The sequence below is a fragment of the Hemitrygon akajei genome, chromosome 20 (assembly GCF_048418815.1).
Source record: "Hemitrygon akajei chromosome 20, sHemAka1.3, whole genome shotgun sequence".
NCBI classification, from domain to species: Eukaryota; Metazoa; Chordata; class Chondrichthyes; order Myliobatiformes; family Dasyatidae; genus Hemitrygon; species Hemitrygon akajei.
Window position 1 is genome coordinate 69,592,185 of NC_133143.1, and position 17,412 is coordinate 69,609,596.

The following is a 17,412-nucleotide window of genomic DNA, read 5'->3' on the forward strand; positions in this document are numbered from 1 at the left end:
TATACTCCACTCTGGCAAGCTGTGTCACTGGTCCATTTTCTACTCTGACGAGCTGTGTCACTGGTCTATACTCCACTCTGGTGAGCTGTGTCACTGGTTTATACTCCAGTCTGGTGAGATGCGTCACTGGTCTGTTCCACTCTGGTGAGCTGTGTCACTGGTCTATGTTCCACTCTGGCGAGCTGTGTCACTGGTCTATGCTCCACTCTGGCGAGCTGTGTCACTGGTCTGTTCCACTCTGGTGAGCTGTGTCACTGGTCTATGTTCCACTCTGATGCACTGTGTCACTGGTCTATGCTCCACTCTGGCGAGCTGTGTCACTGGTCTATGTTCCACTCTGGCGTGCTGTGTCACTGATCTATGCTCCACTCTGGCGAGCTGTGTCACTGGTCTGTGTTCCACTCTGGTGAGCTGTGTCACTGGTCTATACTCCACTCTGGCGAGCTGTGTCACTGGTCTATGCTCCACTCTCGTGAGCTGTGTCACTGGTCTGTGTTCCACTCTGGTGAGCTGTGTCACTGGTCTATGTTCCACTCTGGCGAGCTGAGTCACTGGTCTATGCTCCACTCTGGCAAGCTGTGTCACTGGTCTGTTCCACTCTGGTGAGCTGTGTCACTGGTCTATGTTCCACTCTGATGCACTGTGTCACTGGTCTATGCTCCACTCTGGTGAGCTGTGTCACTGATCTATGCTCCACTCTCGTGAGCTGTGTCACTGGTCTATGTTCCACTCTGGCGAGCTGTGTCACTGGTCTATGTTCCAATCTGGCGAGCTGTGCCACTGGTCTGTGTTCCACTCTGGCGAGCTGTGTCACTGGTCTGTGTTCCACTCTGGTGAGCTGTGTCACTGGTCTATACTCCACTCTGGCGAGCTGTGTCACTGGTCTATGCTCCACTCTCGTGAGCTGTGTCACTGGTCTGTGTTCCACTCTGGTGAGCTGTGTCACTGGTCTATACTCCACTCTGGTGAGATGTGTCACTGGTCTATGTTCCACTCTGGCGAGCTGAGTCACTGGTCTATGCTCCACTCTGGCGAGCTGTGTCACTGGTCTGTTCCACTCTGGTGAGCTGTGTCACTGGTCTATGTTCCACTCTGATGCACTGTGTCACTGGTCTATGCTCCACTCTGGCTAGCTGTGTCACTGGTCTATGTTCCACTCTGGCGAGCTGTGCCACTGGTCTATACTCCACTCTGGTGAGCAGTGTCACTGGTCTATGTTCCACTCTGGTGAGCTGTGTCACTGGTCTATACTCCACTCTGGCGAGCTGTGTCACTGGTCTATACTCCACTCTGGTGAGCTGTGTCACTGGTCTATGTTCCACTCTGGCGAGCTGTGTCACTGGTCTATGTTCCACTCTAGCTAGCTGTGTCACTGGTCTATGTTCCACTCTGGTGAGCTGTGTCACTGGTCTATACTCCACTCTGGCGAGCTGTGTCACTTGTCTATGCTCCACTCTAGCTAGCTGTGTCACTGGTCTATGTTCCACTCTGGTGAGCTGTGTCACTGGTCTATACTCCACTCTGGCGAGCTGTGTCACTAGTCTATACTCCACTCTGGCGAGCTGTGTTACTGGTCTATACTCCACGCTGGTGAGCTGTGTCACTGGTCTATGCTCCACTCTGGCGAGCTGTGTCACTGGTCTATGTTCCACTCTGGCGAGCTGTGTCACTGGTCTATACTCCACTCTGGTGAGCTGTGTCACTGGTCTATACTCCACTCTGGTGAGCTGTGTCACTGGTCTATGCTCCACTCTGGCGAGCTGTGTCACTGGTCTATGTTCTACTCTCGTGAGCTGTGTCACTGGTCTATACTCCACTCTGGTGAGCTGTGTCACTGGTCTATGCTCCACTCTGGCGAGCTGTGTCACTGGTCTATACTCCACTCTGGTGAGCTGTGTCACTGGTCTATGCTCCTCTCTGATGAGCTGTTTCACTGGTCTATACTCCACTCTGGCGAGCTGTGTCACTGGTCTATGCTCCACTCTGATGAGCTGTGTCACTGGTCTATACTCCACTCTGATGAGCTGTGTCACTGGTCTATACTCCACTCTGGTGAGCTGTGTCACTGGTCTATGCTCCACTCTAGCGAGCTGTGTCACTGGTCTATGCTCCACTCTGGTGAGCTGTGTCACTGGTCTATGCTCCACTCTGGCGAGCTGTGTCACTGGTCTATGTTCCACTCTCGTGAGCTGTGTCACTGGTCTATGTTCCACTCTGATGCACTGTGTCACTGGTCTATACTCCACTCTGGTGAGCTGTGTCACTGGTCTGTTCCACTCTGCCGAGCTGTGTCACTGGTCTATGTTCCACTCTGATGCACTGTGCCACTGGTCTATACTCCACTCTGGCAAGCTGTGTCACTAGTCTATTTTCTACTCTGACGAGCTGTGTCACTGGTCTATACTCCACTCTGGTGAGCTGTGTCACTGGTCTATACTCCAGTCTGGTGAGATGCGTCACTGGTCTGTTCCACTCTGGTGAGCTGTGTCACTGGTCTATGTTCCACTCTGATGCACTGTGTCACTGGTCTATACTCCACTCTGGCAAGCTGTGTCACTAGTCTATTTTCTACTCTGACGAGCTGTGTCACTGGTCTATACTCCACTCTGGTGAGCTGTGTCACTGGTCTATACTCCAGTCTGGTGAGATGCGTCACTGGTCTGTTCCACTCTGGTGAGCTGTGCCACTGGTCTATGTTCCACTCTGATGCACTGTGTCACTGGTCTATGCTCCACTCTGGCAAGCTGTGTCACTCGTCTATTTTCTACTCTGACGAGCTGTGTCACTGGTCTATACTCCACTCTGGTGAGCTGTGTCACTGGTCTATACTCCAGTCTGGTGAGATGCGTCACTTGTCTGTTCCACTCTGGTGAGCTGTGTCACTGGTCTATGTTCCACTCTGGCGAGCTGTGTCACTGGTCTATGCTCCACTCTGGCGAGCTGTGTCACTGGTCTGTTCCACTCTGGTGAGCTGTGTCACTGGTCTATGTTCCACTCTGATGCACTGTGTCACTGGTCTATGCTCCACTCTGGCGAGCTGTGTCACTGGTCTATGTTCCACTCTGGCGAGCTGTGTCACTGGTCTATGCTCCACTCTGGCGAGCTGTGTCACTGGTCTGTTCCACTCTGGTGAGCAGTGTCACTGGTCTATGTTCCACTCTGATGTACTGTGTCACCCGTCTATGCTCCACTCTGGCGAGCTGTGTCACTGGTCTGTTCCACTCTGGTGAGCTGTGTCACTGGTCTATGTTCCACTCTGATGCACTGTGTCACTGGTCTATGCTCCACTCTGGCGAGCTGTGTCACTGGTCTGTTCCACTCTGGCGAGCTGTGTCACTGGTCTATGTTCCACTCTGGCGAGCTGTGCCTCTGGTCTATGTTCCACTCTGGCGAGCTGTGTCACTGGTCTGTGTTCCACTCTGGTGAGCTGTGTCACTGGTCTATACTCCACTCTGGCGAGCTGTGTCACTGGTCTATGCTCCACTCTCGTGAGCTGTGTCACTGGTCTGTGTTCCACTCTGGTGAGCTGTGTCACTGGTCTATGTTCCACTCTGGCGAGCTGAGTCACTGGTCTATGCTCCACTCTGGCGAGCTGTGTCACTGGTCTGTTCCACTCTGGTGAGCTGTGTCACTGGTCTATGTTCCACTCTGATGCACTGTGTCACTGGTCTATGCTCCACTCTGGCTAGCTGTGTCACTGGTCTATGTTCCACTCTGGCGAGCTGTGCCACTGGTCTATACTCCACTCTGGTGAGCAGTGTCACTGGTCTATGTTCCACTCTGGTGAGCTGTGTCACTGGTCTATACTCCACTCTGGCGAGCTGTGTCACTGGTCTATACTCCACTCTGGTGAGTTGTGTCACTGGTCTATGTTCCACTCTGGCGAGCTGTGTCACTGGTCTATGTTCCACTCTAGCTAGCTGTGTCACTGGTCTATGTTCCACTCTGGTGAGCTGTGTCACTGGTCTATACTCCACTCTGGCGAGCTGTGTCACTGGTCTATGCTCCACTCTAGCTAGCTGTGTCACTGGTCTATGTTCCACTCTGGTGAGCTGTGTCACTGATCTATACTCCACTCTGGCGAGCTGTGTCACTGGTCTATACTCCACTCTGGCGAGCTGTGTTACTGGTCTATACTCCACACTGGTGAGCTGTGTCACTGGTCTATGCTCCACTCTGGCGAGCTGTGTCACTGGTCTTTACTCCACTCTGGTGAGCTGTGTCACTGGTCTATACTCCACTCTGGTGAGCTGTGTCACTGGTCTATACTCCACTCTGGTGAGCTGTGTCACTGGTCTATGCTCCACTCTGGCGAGCTGTGTCACTGGTCTATGTTCTACTCTCGTGAGCTGTGTCACTGGTCTATACTCCACTCTGGTGAGCTGTGTCACTGGTCTATACTCCACTCTGGTGAGCTGTGTCACTGGTCTATGCTCCACTCTGGCGAGCTGTGTCACTGGTCTATGTTCTACTCTCGTGAGCTGTGTCACTGGTCTATACTCCACTCTGGTGAGCTGTGTCACTGGTCTATGCTCCACTCTGGCGAGCTGTGTCACTGGTCTATACTCCACTCTGGTGAGCTGTGTCACTGGTCTATGCTCCTCTCTGATGAGCTGTGTCACTGGTCTATACTCCACTCTGGTGAGCTGTGTCACTGGTCTATGCTCCACTCTGATGAGCTGTGTCACTGGTCTATACTCCACTCTGGCGAGCTGTGTCACTGGTCTATGCTCCACTCTGGTGAGCTGTGTCACTGGTCTATGCTCCACTCTGGTGAGCTGTGTCACTGGTCTATGCTCCACACTGGCGAGCTGTGTCACTGGTCTATGTTCCACTCTGGAGAGCTGTGTCACTGGTCTATGTTCCACTCTGGCGAGCTGTGTCACTGGTCTATGTTCCACTCTCGTGAGCTGTGTCACTGGTCTATGTTCCACTCTGATGCACTGTGTCACTGGTCTATACTCCACTCTGGTGAGCTGTGTCACTGGTCTGTTCCACTCTGGCGAGCTGTGTCACTGGTCTATGTTCCACTCTGATGCACTGTGCCACTGGTCTATACTCCACTCTGGCAAGCTGTGTCACTAGTCTATTTTCTACTCTGACGAGCTGTGTCACTGGTCTATACTCCACTCTGGTGAGATGCGTCACTGGTCTGTTCCACTCTGGTGAGCTGTGTCACTGGTCTATGTTCCACTCTGATGCACTGTGTCACTGGTCTATACTCCACTCTGGTGAGCTGTGTCACTGGTCTATGCTCCTCTCTGATGAGCTGTGTCACTGGTCTATACTCCACTCTGGTGAGCTGTGTCACTGGTCTATGCTCCACTCTGAGGAGCTGTGTCACTGGTCTATACTCCACTCTGGCGAGCTGTGTCACTGGTCTATGCTCCACTTTGGTGAGCTGTGTCACTGGTCTGTTCCACTCTGGCGAGCTGTGTCACTGGTCTATGTTCCACTCTGATGCACTGTGCCACTGGTCTATACTCCACTCTGGCAAGCTGTGTCACTAGTCTATTTTCTACTCTGACGAGCTGTGTCACTGGTCTATACTCCACTCTGGTGAGCTGTGTCACTGGTCTATACTCCAGTCTGGTGAGATGCGTCACTGGTCTGTTCCACTCTGGTGAGCTGTGTCACTGGTCTATGTTCCACTCTGATGCACTGTGTCACTGGTCTATACTCCACTCTGGCAAGCTGTGTCACTAGTCTATTTTCTACTCTGACGAGCTGTGTCACTGGTCTATACTCCACTCTGGTGAGCTGTGTCACTGGTCTATACTCCAGTCTGGTGAGATGCGTCACTGGTCTGTTCCACTCTGGTGAGCTGTGTCACTGGTCTATGTTCCACTCTGATGCACTGTGTCACTGGTCTATGCTCCACTCTGGCGAGCTGTGTCACTGGTCTATGTTCCACTCTGGCGAGCTGTGTCAGTGGTCTATGCTCCACTCTGGCGAGCTGTGTCACTGGTCTGTTCCACTCTGGTGAGCTGTGTCACTGGTCTTTGTTCCACTCTGATGCACTGTGTCACCCGTCTATGCTCCACTCTGGCTAGCTGTGTTACTGGTCTATGCTCCACTCTGGCGAGCTGTGTCACTGGTCTGTTCCACTCTGGTGAGCTGTGTCACTGGTCTATGTTCCACTCTGATGCACTGTGTCACTGGTCTATGCTCCACTCTGGTGAGCTGTGTCACTGGTCTATGCTCCACTCTCGTGAGCTGTGTCACTGGTCTATGTTCCACTCTGGCGAGCTGTGTCACTGGTCTATGTTCCACTCTGGCGAGCTGTGCCACTGGTCTATGTTCCACTCTGGTGAGCTGTGTCACTGGTCTATACTCCACTCTGGTGAGCTGTGTCACTGGTCTATGTTCCACTCTGGCGAGCTGTGTCACTGGTCTGTGTTCCACTCTGGTGAGCTGTGTCACTGGTCTATACTCCACTCTGGCGAGCTGTGTCACTGGTCTATGCTCCACTCTCGTGAGCTGTGTCACTGGTCTGTGTTCCACTCTGGTGAGCTGTGTCACTTGTCTATACTCCACTCTGGTGAGCTGTGTCACTGGTCTATACTCCACTCTGGCAAGCTGTGTCACTGGTCTATACTCCACTCTGGTGAGCTGTGTCACTGGTCTTTTTTCCACTCTGGCGAGCTGTGTTACTGGTCTATACTCCTCTCTGGCGAGCTGTGTCACTGGTCTATACTCCACTCTGATGAGCTGTGCCACTGGTCTATACTCCACTCTGGTGAGCTGTGTCACTGGTCTATACTCCACTCTGGCAAGCTGTGTCACTGGTCTATACTCCACTCTGGTGAGCTGTGTCACTGGTCTATGTTCCACTCTGGCGAGCTGTGTTACTGGTCTATACTCCACTCTGGCGAGCTGTGTTACTGGTCTATACTCCACTCTGGCGAGCTGTGTTACTGGTCTATACTCCTCTCTGGTGAGCTGTTCACTGGTCTATACTCTACTAGGGTCGTTGGGCTGAAGTAAGTCAGTACATTTGGTGTTTAGGTTAATAGTGGGTGATTTGATTAGAGTGAGCCCAGTTCTGTTTTTTCACATCAGTTGATTCAACTGTGTCGCTTTCAACATTTCAGAGAGCAGGTAAAATCAGTTGTATTGCTGAAGGGTTAAGAGGTGGGGGAAGTCCAAGGGGTCTCCTAACAATGAAAGCTCAGAGGCTGGTCCAGCTGTGGAAGAAACTGCCAGATGTATGGTGGATGTGGGTTTAAGAGAAGTTGGGTTAAGTAATGTGCAGGGATAGGAGGATAGGGAGGGTCATGGTCCAGGTGCAGGTTGATGGGACTGGGCAGAAGAATCATTTGGCATGGACTAGACAATAAGACACAGAAGCACCGTTAGGCCAGTCGGTGTGATCGTGCTCCATTCAGCCCATCGAGTCTGCTCCAGCATTCCATCCTGTCTGATATATTATCCCTCTCAACCCCATTTTCTGCCTTTTCCATGTAACCTTTGGCTTGCTGACTAATCATGAACCTATCAACCTCTTCTTTAAATATACCCAATAACTAGGCCTCCACAGCTGTCTGTAGCAATGAATTGCATAGATTAAATACCCTTAAGCTGTGCTCTCTGATCCTAGACTATCCCACTATAGATGGGTCAAAGGGCCTGTTTTTGCATTGGAGTGTTCTATGGAATGAGGTGTCCTTTTGCAACAATCCAATGATTTCAGTGCTGTCTTTACGGAGACTGGTTGTTTATTTTGAAAACCTGGCAATTAATTTCTGTCATGCTCTCTGTGGAATTTGATCCTGGCTCTTCACACTCTTTATTCAAACCTCCAAGTTGCTGGAGCAATAATTTAGCCTCTGCTCCACTATAGTAGTCAACATGTAAGCAACTGTAACTTAGCAGATTGATTTTGAAAGCATTTATGAGGGAATCATTGTCATTTGAAATGGCTCTAGAAATTCTGCACACCCAAACAGGTGCATTGTGCCATTGCTGTGCAGTCGCTGGTCCTCCATGGCAACGTCGCGCAGCCAATGCATTCGGATGCATATCTGACCCAGAAATAACATCAGCTGCACAAGCACAGTTCAGGGCAGGAAATGCACCGCCACATGTTTAAAGAGGCAGGAATAAACCTGAATAGTTGTTACAGTAATGAAATTGTCATGATTTTTTTGACAGCCCCTACATCCCCAGTAATATTTACAATATAGTAATTCTGAAATTATCTCATTGAATGGTTTCTGTATCTTCTGCCCCTTGTCCGGGGGGGGGGGGGGGAAGCAGGGTGTGTGTGTGTGTGTGTGTGTGTGTGTGTGTGTGTGTGTGTGTGTGTGTGTGTGTGTGTGTGTGTGTGTGTGTGTGTGTGTGTGTGTGTGTGTGTGTTTGTGTGTGTCTGTGTGTGTGTGTGTGTGTGTGTGTGTGTGTGTGTGTGTGTGTGTGTGTGTGCTCCACTCATTGCTGAGGTTAGCAATGATCTATCATGTTATCAAGCTGAATGATCTGTCACAGTCTTTAAAACCTTTTCCTGGAAAAATTCTACTTTCTAAACTGTTTGCAAACTTACAGTTTGCCTAATGATATTAAGATCTGTTTACATTTAATATCATGACAGCTTTGGGCTTTGATGTTCACAAAACAATAATGGCTGGTTTTTATCTAAAAATACAAGTTCTAAATCATGTCAAGTGAAACAGTCATCTGAGTGTACTGAGGCTTTCAGGGTAGTGAGCTGAATGCAAGTCATAATGAAGCCCTTTTCACTCCTTTAAACAAAAGCTATTCTAGAATATGTTTATGGAAATAAGTGGTGAATGTGGCTCTCTTAGCTCTCCAAATCAATACGCTGTATCTGAAAGCTGTGATTGTTCTCCGCTTGCTAGATGAACGTGCACAATGCATTTTGTGTAGAAGAAATTGGAGGCAATGGTCCAAGAACTTACTTGTAGCAGCATCATAGGCACAGAGCAGCAGATAAATACACAAATTAAAGACAATTTTTGCGAGAAAGAAAAAGTTAAGTAAAAATAAAGTCCATTTGAGTGTAAAGTGATCTATGTGGTCATAGTGCCCCTACATTGCAGTGATTAGACATTGGCAGGTCTGGACGAGGGATGAGGGTACAGGTACCAAAGTGCAGCGAAGCAACCTGTCCTGAGTGCAGGAGGCATGATGGGAAGGGAATTAAAGGATTGACTGAGCTGTGCTTAACCTTTGGCTGCCTTGACTGAAAGAGATGTGAAACAGTTGTCTTTCCTTGGAAATTGGTGTGAAAATATTATCTTTAATTGCATTACTAATTATTACAGTAAGATTCATAGTCATGAATACAGTCACTTATCCTTGGCCACCAAGTTGAGCTATGCACTTGGCTAACTTGTGCCAATGGATGGAGAAGGTTAGTTGTTTAGGAGTTCACTCTAGCGTAGCAGTTAGCATAACACGATTACAACAGCAGTGACCCAGGTTCAGTTGTGCCACTGTCTGTAAGGACTTTGTGCGTTCTCCCCCCAACCATCTGCTGTTCTTCTGGGAGTTCCAGTTTCCAACCACAGACGTATAGGTTAGTAGCTTATTTGTTCACATGGTGCAATTGGTTGCTGTGGGGTCTTTGAGCCGAGAGGTACTGAATCTCCAAATAACAGTGGAGTGATGGAGTCAATAGAACACTATAGCATAGAAACAGACCTTTTGGCCCATCTAGTTTGTGCCAAACTATTAATCTACCTCATCCCATTGACCTGCACCCAGCCCTTCATACCCCTTCCATCCATGTACCTATAACGTCGAAATTGAGCTTGCATGAACCACTTGTTCTGGCAGCTCATACAACAATCTCACCACCCTCTGAGTGAAGAAGTTTCCTCTCATGTTCCCTAGAAACATTTCACTTTTCACCCTTAACCTTAATAATAAGACTAAAATAATGATAATAAGCTGTAGCTGATTTGCTTTGTTGGCAATGAAGTAATCAAAGTTCTGGAAGCCTTCCCACTCTCTACAATTAACTATCTATTGAAGGAATTAAAAGCAGGTTAGCACACTATATCTTTTTTATAGAAGCCAAGAAGTTCAGTGGAGTCTGCTCATCTTTACCATGAAAGCCAAGTGACACAGCGCCAATTTTATAAACATTCCAATATTAGTGCTGGAACAGTATTTTCTGATTTATTGGTTATAGAAACCTAATGGATAACTGAGTGGCGGGATGGAGGCACGCCCCTACCAAAGGAGGTGCAAGGCACTCCTTCCCTCCACTAGTCTGCATGTCATCCTGGGGCAAAGTGTAGCACCTTTTTAGCCCCCACCCCCCAATCCATGTTGCATGAAGCCACGGGAGCAGGTGGTGGATGGTCATACGAGCAGCCGGTGCATATCACAAGTCCTGGTTATGTGACCACTGAAGCCAGGCAGACAATCTCTGAATTGTACTGATAATGGCTGGGGTCACCTGTCTTGTAAAGACACTGCCCAGACAAAGGCAATGGCAAACCAATTCTGTGGAAGAGTTTGCCTGGACTGTCATTGTCATGGAAAGACCATGATCGCTTATTATCATTAGACATGGTATATAATGATGATGATGAAAGGATAATTCCAACTTATGATTTATAAAGCAATTCCCAGATGCAAATTTAATGGATGTCACAACAATTATGTAGTTACCCAGCACTTAGAATGACTTATCTAGACATTATCACGTCACTGTTACCGTAATGGTTGTGGAATAATAACGGGAAGGGACTTTACCAAAACCCCATTGGTTAAGTGTAGTAGATCTCCTTTTCATCTCGATTAGACACCATGTCTTAATAATGGTATGGGCTATTTAGTAAAGGAAGTAACTGTTAACTTTACTCCTGGAAGGAACATTTGGATTCAGTTTTGATCATTTAATAATGATGCATTTCACTGCATGTTTCAATGATGTGACAAAGAAAGCTAATCCTTACATACCATTAATTCCTCACAGAGTATTCAGTCATAGGAGATTGTTAGTCACAGGCTAAGCTAGGATGAAACTCTTCCATACTGGCCAAACTGTTCACTAAATAGCAAGATAATCTTCATGATTGTGAATTGCTATAAAAATGGCTTTTTTGTGTTTGCTCTTCAGAAGGCATGTTTCCCTGTAGAATTGATAAGCTTTGCCTAAGAGGTGTTTAAGAAACTCTTCGATAGGCACAGGGATAGGTGCTTTGCGTTGTGTGTGACTGTTAGTTCTTGGCCTTGCACCTTGGTCCCGGAGAAACGCTGTTTCATTTGGCTGTATACATGCATAGTTAAATGACAATTAAACTTGAATGAAAAAAAAAATGGTCGGCTTTGCAGGAAGAAATGGTTAGATTGATCTTAGAGTAGGTTATAAGGTCATCACAACTTCGTGAGCCAAGGGGCCTGTAATATGCTCTACTGTTCTATGTTGTATATTCTATGTAAACTTTGAGTTAAAGTCAGTGCAGTTTATACGTCTAAGCTAAGGACCATTGACTCCAAATTAAATCCCAGCCTCTAATAATTGTTTATTTACAGGAACCTTATCTGAAATTCACTTTTGAAAAGTACAATTGAAATGCAGAAAAGTAAATATTGCTGAACATATGCTAAATTACAAGATGCATTTAAAATGACATTTTGTGTGATATTGGATGAACACCATGCTTGTGACAGATCTGGTTTGCCCTCGCCTTTCCCATCATGATTCCTTTTCTTTTCATCTAGACAGCAGTTCGGAGACAGCAACAATATCAAAAGGGATAACGCTGGTGGCAGCAAGTGACAGCGTAACAGCGGAGTCCGTCTCGGGTGCGGAGAAGTCTTTGACATCCAGTGGCTGCAACACAGCTGTTCCCAAGGAGACCGAGGAGGAGAAGGCAAAGCGACTTCTTTACTGCTCTCTCTGTAAAGTGGCTGTTAACTCGGCCTCACAACTGGAAGCACACAACAGTGGTGAGTCCCGGAGTTTCAACAAAGTTCAAAGTAAATTTATCTTCAAAGTGCATATATGTCACCATATACAATCCTGAGGTATATCTTCTTACAGGCATTCATAGTAAAAACAAAGAAACACAACAGAATCAGTGAAAATCTACACATAAAGATGGAGAAGCAGCCAATGTGCAAAAGACAACAAATTGTGCAAATACAAAAAATAATATACAATATTGAGAACATGAGTTGTGGAGTTCTTGAAAGTGAGTCCACAGCTTGTGGAATCAGTTCAGTGTTCAGATGGGTGAATGAAGTTATCCACACTGGTTCAGGGGCCTGATGGTTGAGAGGCAATAACTGTTCCTGAACATACAGAACAAAAACAGGCCCTTTGGCCTATCCAGTCTGTGCTGAACTATTATTTTGCCTAGTCCTATTAACCTGCATCTGAACCATAGCCCTCCATACCCCTCCCATCCATATACTGATCCAAACTTCTCTTAAATGTGACAATCGAACCCACACCATCGCTTCTGCTTGCAGCTCATTCTACACTCACACCACCCTCTGAGTTGCTTGTGTGACCATCCACCTCCTGCTCCCATGACCCTGATCGAGGGGTTAAGCAGGCACTACACCCTGCCTAAAGGCGGCCTTCCATAGAAACATATCACCATACGCCACCCTAGTAGTCTCACTCAACCTAAGTGGAAAAATCCTGCATGCATTTACCCTATTAATATCCCTCAGAATTTTATATACCTCTATCAAATCTCCTCTCATTCTTCTGTGCTCTGGGGAATACCCTTCCATGTAGCTCAGGTCCTCTAGTCCTGGCTCATCCTTGTAAATTTTCTCAACACTCTTTCAAACATAAGAGATAAGTGCTGAATCAGGCCATTTCTCCATCATGTCTACTCCACTGATATTGGCTGATTTACTGTACTTTCCCTCTCAACCCCATTCTTCTTCCTTCTGCCCATAACCTTTGACACCCTGACTAACCAAGAACCAATCAACCTCCCTTTAAATATACCCAATGACTTGGCCTCCACAAGTCAACTGTGGCAATGACTTCCACCATTCTCGGGCTAAAAAATTCCTCTTCATCTCTGTTCTAAAGTCATGTCCTTGTATTCTGAGGCCTTGTCCTCTGATTCTAAACTCTTTAACTTTAGGAAACATTATTTCCATGCCAATATTTGGTACCTTTCAAAAAGATCTACCCTCATTCCTCTAACTTCAGTGAGTACAAGCCCTATGCCATCAAACATTTCTCATCTGTTAACCCTTTCATTCCTGGGATCAATCACATGAACCTTCTCTGGACCCTCCTCAATGCCAACATATCCTTTCTTAGGGAATCATGTAGTGCTAGCATAAAATAGCAAACTTTATGGTTGAAAGTACAGTCCCTTACTTGGCCTTACAATAATACACTCTGAAAATACATAAAATGCTGGTGGAACACAGCAGGCCAGGCAGCATCTATAAGGAAAAGCACTGTTGACGTTTCTGGCCGAGACCCTTCGTCAAGAAGGGTCTCGTTCCTGACAAAGGGTCTCGGCCCGAAACGTCGACAGCGCTTCTCCTTATAGATGCTGCCTGGCCTACTGTGTTCCACCAGCATTTTGTGTGTGTTGTTTGAATTTCCAGCATCTGCAGATTTCCTCGTGTTTGCTCTTTAAATAATACACTCTAGCCACTTTATTGGATACACCTATATTGACCAATCATTGACTATGTTTGTACTTGGCAAATGTTTCTACAGAAGTGGTTTCCATTGCCTTCTGGGCAGTACCTTTACAAAACAGGTGACCCCAGCCATTATCAATACTCTTCAGAGATTGTCTGCCTAGTGTCAGTGGTTGCATAACCAGGACTTGTGATATGCACCGGCTACTTGTACAGCCACCTCCAACCTGCTCCCGTGGCTTCACATGGCCCTGATTAGGGGAGGGGGGTGCTAGGCAGGTTCTAAACCTTGCCTAAGGGCGACCTGCAGGCTAGTGGAGGGATGCAGTGTCTTACACCTCCTTTGGAGAACCTGTGGGGGATTTCTTCACTCAGAGGGTGGTGAAAGTGTGGAACGAGTTGTCAGTGGAAATGGTGGATAAGGGTTTGATTAAGACGACTTTGGATAAGTACACGAGGGATATGGAGGGCTATTGTCCAAGTGCAGGTCAATAGGACTAGGCAGAGTAATAGTTTGGCATGAACTAGGAGAACTGAAGGGCCTGTTTCTGCGTTGCAATAATGTGTGACTCAAGGACTTTATTATCTATTTCCTTCAATCTACATTTGCTGTCTGCAAGTGTCAGGAAATCATCCACACATCCATCTGCTTCTTGGCCCAGCTTTGGAATTCACACCTGTAGGTCTGCTGATTCGGTCTCAGCTTGAGATGTGGGATAAAGTTTTCCAAGGATTTCATCAGGTCTTTTATTTTCTGACTAACTTAGCAATAAGCTGTTACAAAAAATGTATCCTTAAATTCCTGACAATAATCTGAATTTCCTTTCATGACTGATGAATGTTAGTTACATTGCCTAGAAAAAATATTCATCCCCCCTTGGAAGTTTTCATGTTTGTTGCCTTACAACATATAATATCAGTGGATTTAATTTGGCTATTTTGACACTCATTAACAGAAAAAGACTCTTTCATTTCAACATGAAAACAGATCTCTACAAAGAACTCTAAATTAATTACAAATATAAAACACAAAATAATTGATGGCATAAGTATTCATCCCCTCCCTTCAAGTCAGTATTTAGTAGATGTACCTGTGGCAGCAATTACAGCCTTGAGTCTGTGTGGATAGGTCTCTATCAGCTTTGCATATCAGGACACTGCAATTTTTCCCCATTCTTCTTTACAGACTGCTCAAGCTCCATCAAATTCCATGGGGATCATGAGTGAACGGCCCTTTTCAAGTCCAGACACAAATTCTCAATTGGATTGAGGTCTGGACTCAGACTTAGCCATCCCAGGACATTAACTTTGTTGGTTTTAAACCATTCCTGTACAGCTTTGGCTTTGTGCTTGGAAAACAAATCTTCTCCAAGGTGTCAGTTCTCTTGCAGACTGCATCAGATTTTCCTCCAGGATTTCCCTGTATTTTGCTGCATTCATTTTACCCTCTACCTTCACAAGCCTTCCAGGGCCTGCCTGCAGTGAAGCATCCCCACAGCATGATGCAGCACATTGCTTCACGTAGGAATGTTTTTTTTTGTTGCTGTGCGATGTTCGGCTTACAACAAACATAATGTTTAGTCTGATGGCCAGAAAGCTCAACTTTGGTTTTATCAGACCACAGAACCTTCATCCAGCTGAACTCAGATGCCTTCTGGCAAATTCTAGCAGAGATTTCATATGAGTTTTTTTCAACAGTAGATTTTTCTTTGTCACTCTCCCATAAAGCTGTGACTGGAAAAACACCTAGGCAACAGTTATTGTACATGCAGTCTCTTGTACCACAGCCACTGAAGCTTGTAACTCCTCCAAAGTTGTAATAGGTCTCTTGATGGCCTCCCTCACTGGTCCCCTTCTTGCACGGTCACTCAGTTTTTGAGGACAGCCTGCTCCAGGCAGATGTACAGCAATGCCATATTCTTTCCATTTCTTGATGATTGACTTAACTGTACTGTATTGCAAGGGATATTCAGTGACTTGGGAATGTTCTTGTATCCATCTCCTGACTTGTGCTTTTCAATAACCTTTTTATGGAGTTGCTTGGAGTGCTCTTTTGTCTTCATGATGTAGTTTTTGCCAGGATACTAACTCACCAGCAGTTGGACCTTCCAGATACAATACTAACAGAGATACTGAGGAGCAGATAGGGAGGCAGATTCTGGAAGGGTGCAATAATAATAGGGCTGTTCTGATGGGTGATTTTAGCCTTCCTAATATTGACTGGCATCACCTTACAGCAAGGGGTTTAGATAGGGTAGAGTTTGTTCGGTGTGTTCAGGAGGTTTCCTGATGCAATATGTAGATAAGCCAACTAGAGGAGAGGCTGTACTGATCTGGTATTGGGAAATGAACCTGGTCAGGTGTCAGATCTCTTGGTAGGAGAACATTTTGGATGAAGTGATCACAATTCTATCTCCTTTACCATAGCGCTGGAGAGGGATAGGAGTAGGCAATTTGGGAAAACATTTAACTGGGATAGGGAAAACATGATGCTACTAGGCAGAAACTTGGAAGCATGAAGTGGGAGCAGATGTTCTCAAGGAAACACACAGCAGAAATGTGGCAAATGTTCAGGGAACATTTGCAAGGTGTTCTGCACAGGAATGTTCCACTGAGGCAGGAAAAGGATGGTAGGGTAAAAGAATCATGGTTCTCAAAGGATGAAGAAAATCTAGTTAAGAAGAAAAGTTAACGAGAAGGTTCAAGAAACTAGGTTCTATTAGAGCTCTAGAAAATTACAAGGGTGCCAGGAAGGAGCTTAAGAATGAAATTAGGAGAGCTAGAACGCTATAAAATAGTCCAGATGCCGCCTAACTAGATTTTATCAAGCTGCAACATAACTTCCTGACTTTTGAACCCAGTGTTTCAACTAATGAAGGCAAGCATGCCATATGCCTTCTGAACCACCCTATCAACCTGTGTAGCCACTTTCAGGCAGCTAAGAACATGGACCCCAAGATCCCTCTGCGCGTCAACACTCTTAGGCTACATCCACACTGCACCAGATAAATCTGGAACTGAAGCATTTTCTCTTCGTTTTTACCCTTCGTCCACACTAAAACGGCATTTTCGTCCCCCGAAACCGGAGCTTTTCAGAAATGCTCTGTGAAGTGTGTATTTTTGAAAACTCCGGATTGGCCAGATCAGTGTGGACGGGGTAACAGGAGACTTTTGAAAACACTGTCAGACGGCAGCGCGCTATTTCATTGTTTTCCTGAATGCAACCTAACAACTTCAGAACAAACAGCAACGAGACTGAAGCCAGAAGAGTTAGAAATGTACTCACCAAATACTTTGACCCATAACTTACTGAATAAATAAGTATACTCACTTTGCCCTGTTTTCTGTCCTTGCTCGTATGAAGGTGGTTTTACCTATTTATGCAAGTACTTCACTGACAATAGATGTGTCAGATGTGCCTAATGTAACATTGTATGGAAATACAAGATAACACTGATGCAGACATGTTTTATACATTTAACAAGGTGCTTTATTAATGCAACAGAGTACGTCAGTTTCTCAATGTTCGTCATCAGCCGGGTCATACTGTCCGTGAACTCCCTGTCGGTTGCCTCCGTACACTCCAGTATTTGTTTTGTTTTACTTTAAGTTCTCCTGTGCGAGAGCCAATAGCTGTCTGTTGTTTTAAGTTTTTCCAGTCTGTAACTACACAAATGCGCACTTTTATGGTGAGATTCGACACCAAACAGGTCGCTTGTTTTTGGTAGATGTGTCCCGCGCATGCGCAGGAGGAGGAGATTCGCCGAAATCTCCGTTTCAATGTGGACAGAGATATTTTTCAAAACGTATAGT

The 17,412-nt window shown here is 46.4% G+C and overlaps 1 protein-coding gene across 8 annotated transcripts in view; it reads left to right on the forward strand.

The window, feature by feature from the left end:
* Nucleotides 1-17,412, forward strand: part of LOC140713905 (zinc finger protein 385D-like) — a 677,526-nt gene that overhangs the window by 637,177 nt on the left and 22,937 nt on the right. For all 8 annotated transcript variants that reach the window (XM_073024566.1, XM_073024565.1, XM_073024571.1 and 5 more), the window contains one exon: nt 11,695-11,922. In XM_073024566.1, coding sequence (XP_072880667.1) covers nt 11,695-11,922 — 228 coding nt within the window. The remainder of the gene's footprint in view (nt 1-11,694; nt 11,923-17,412) is intronic.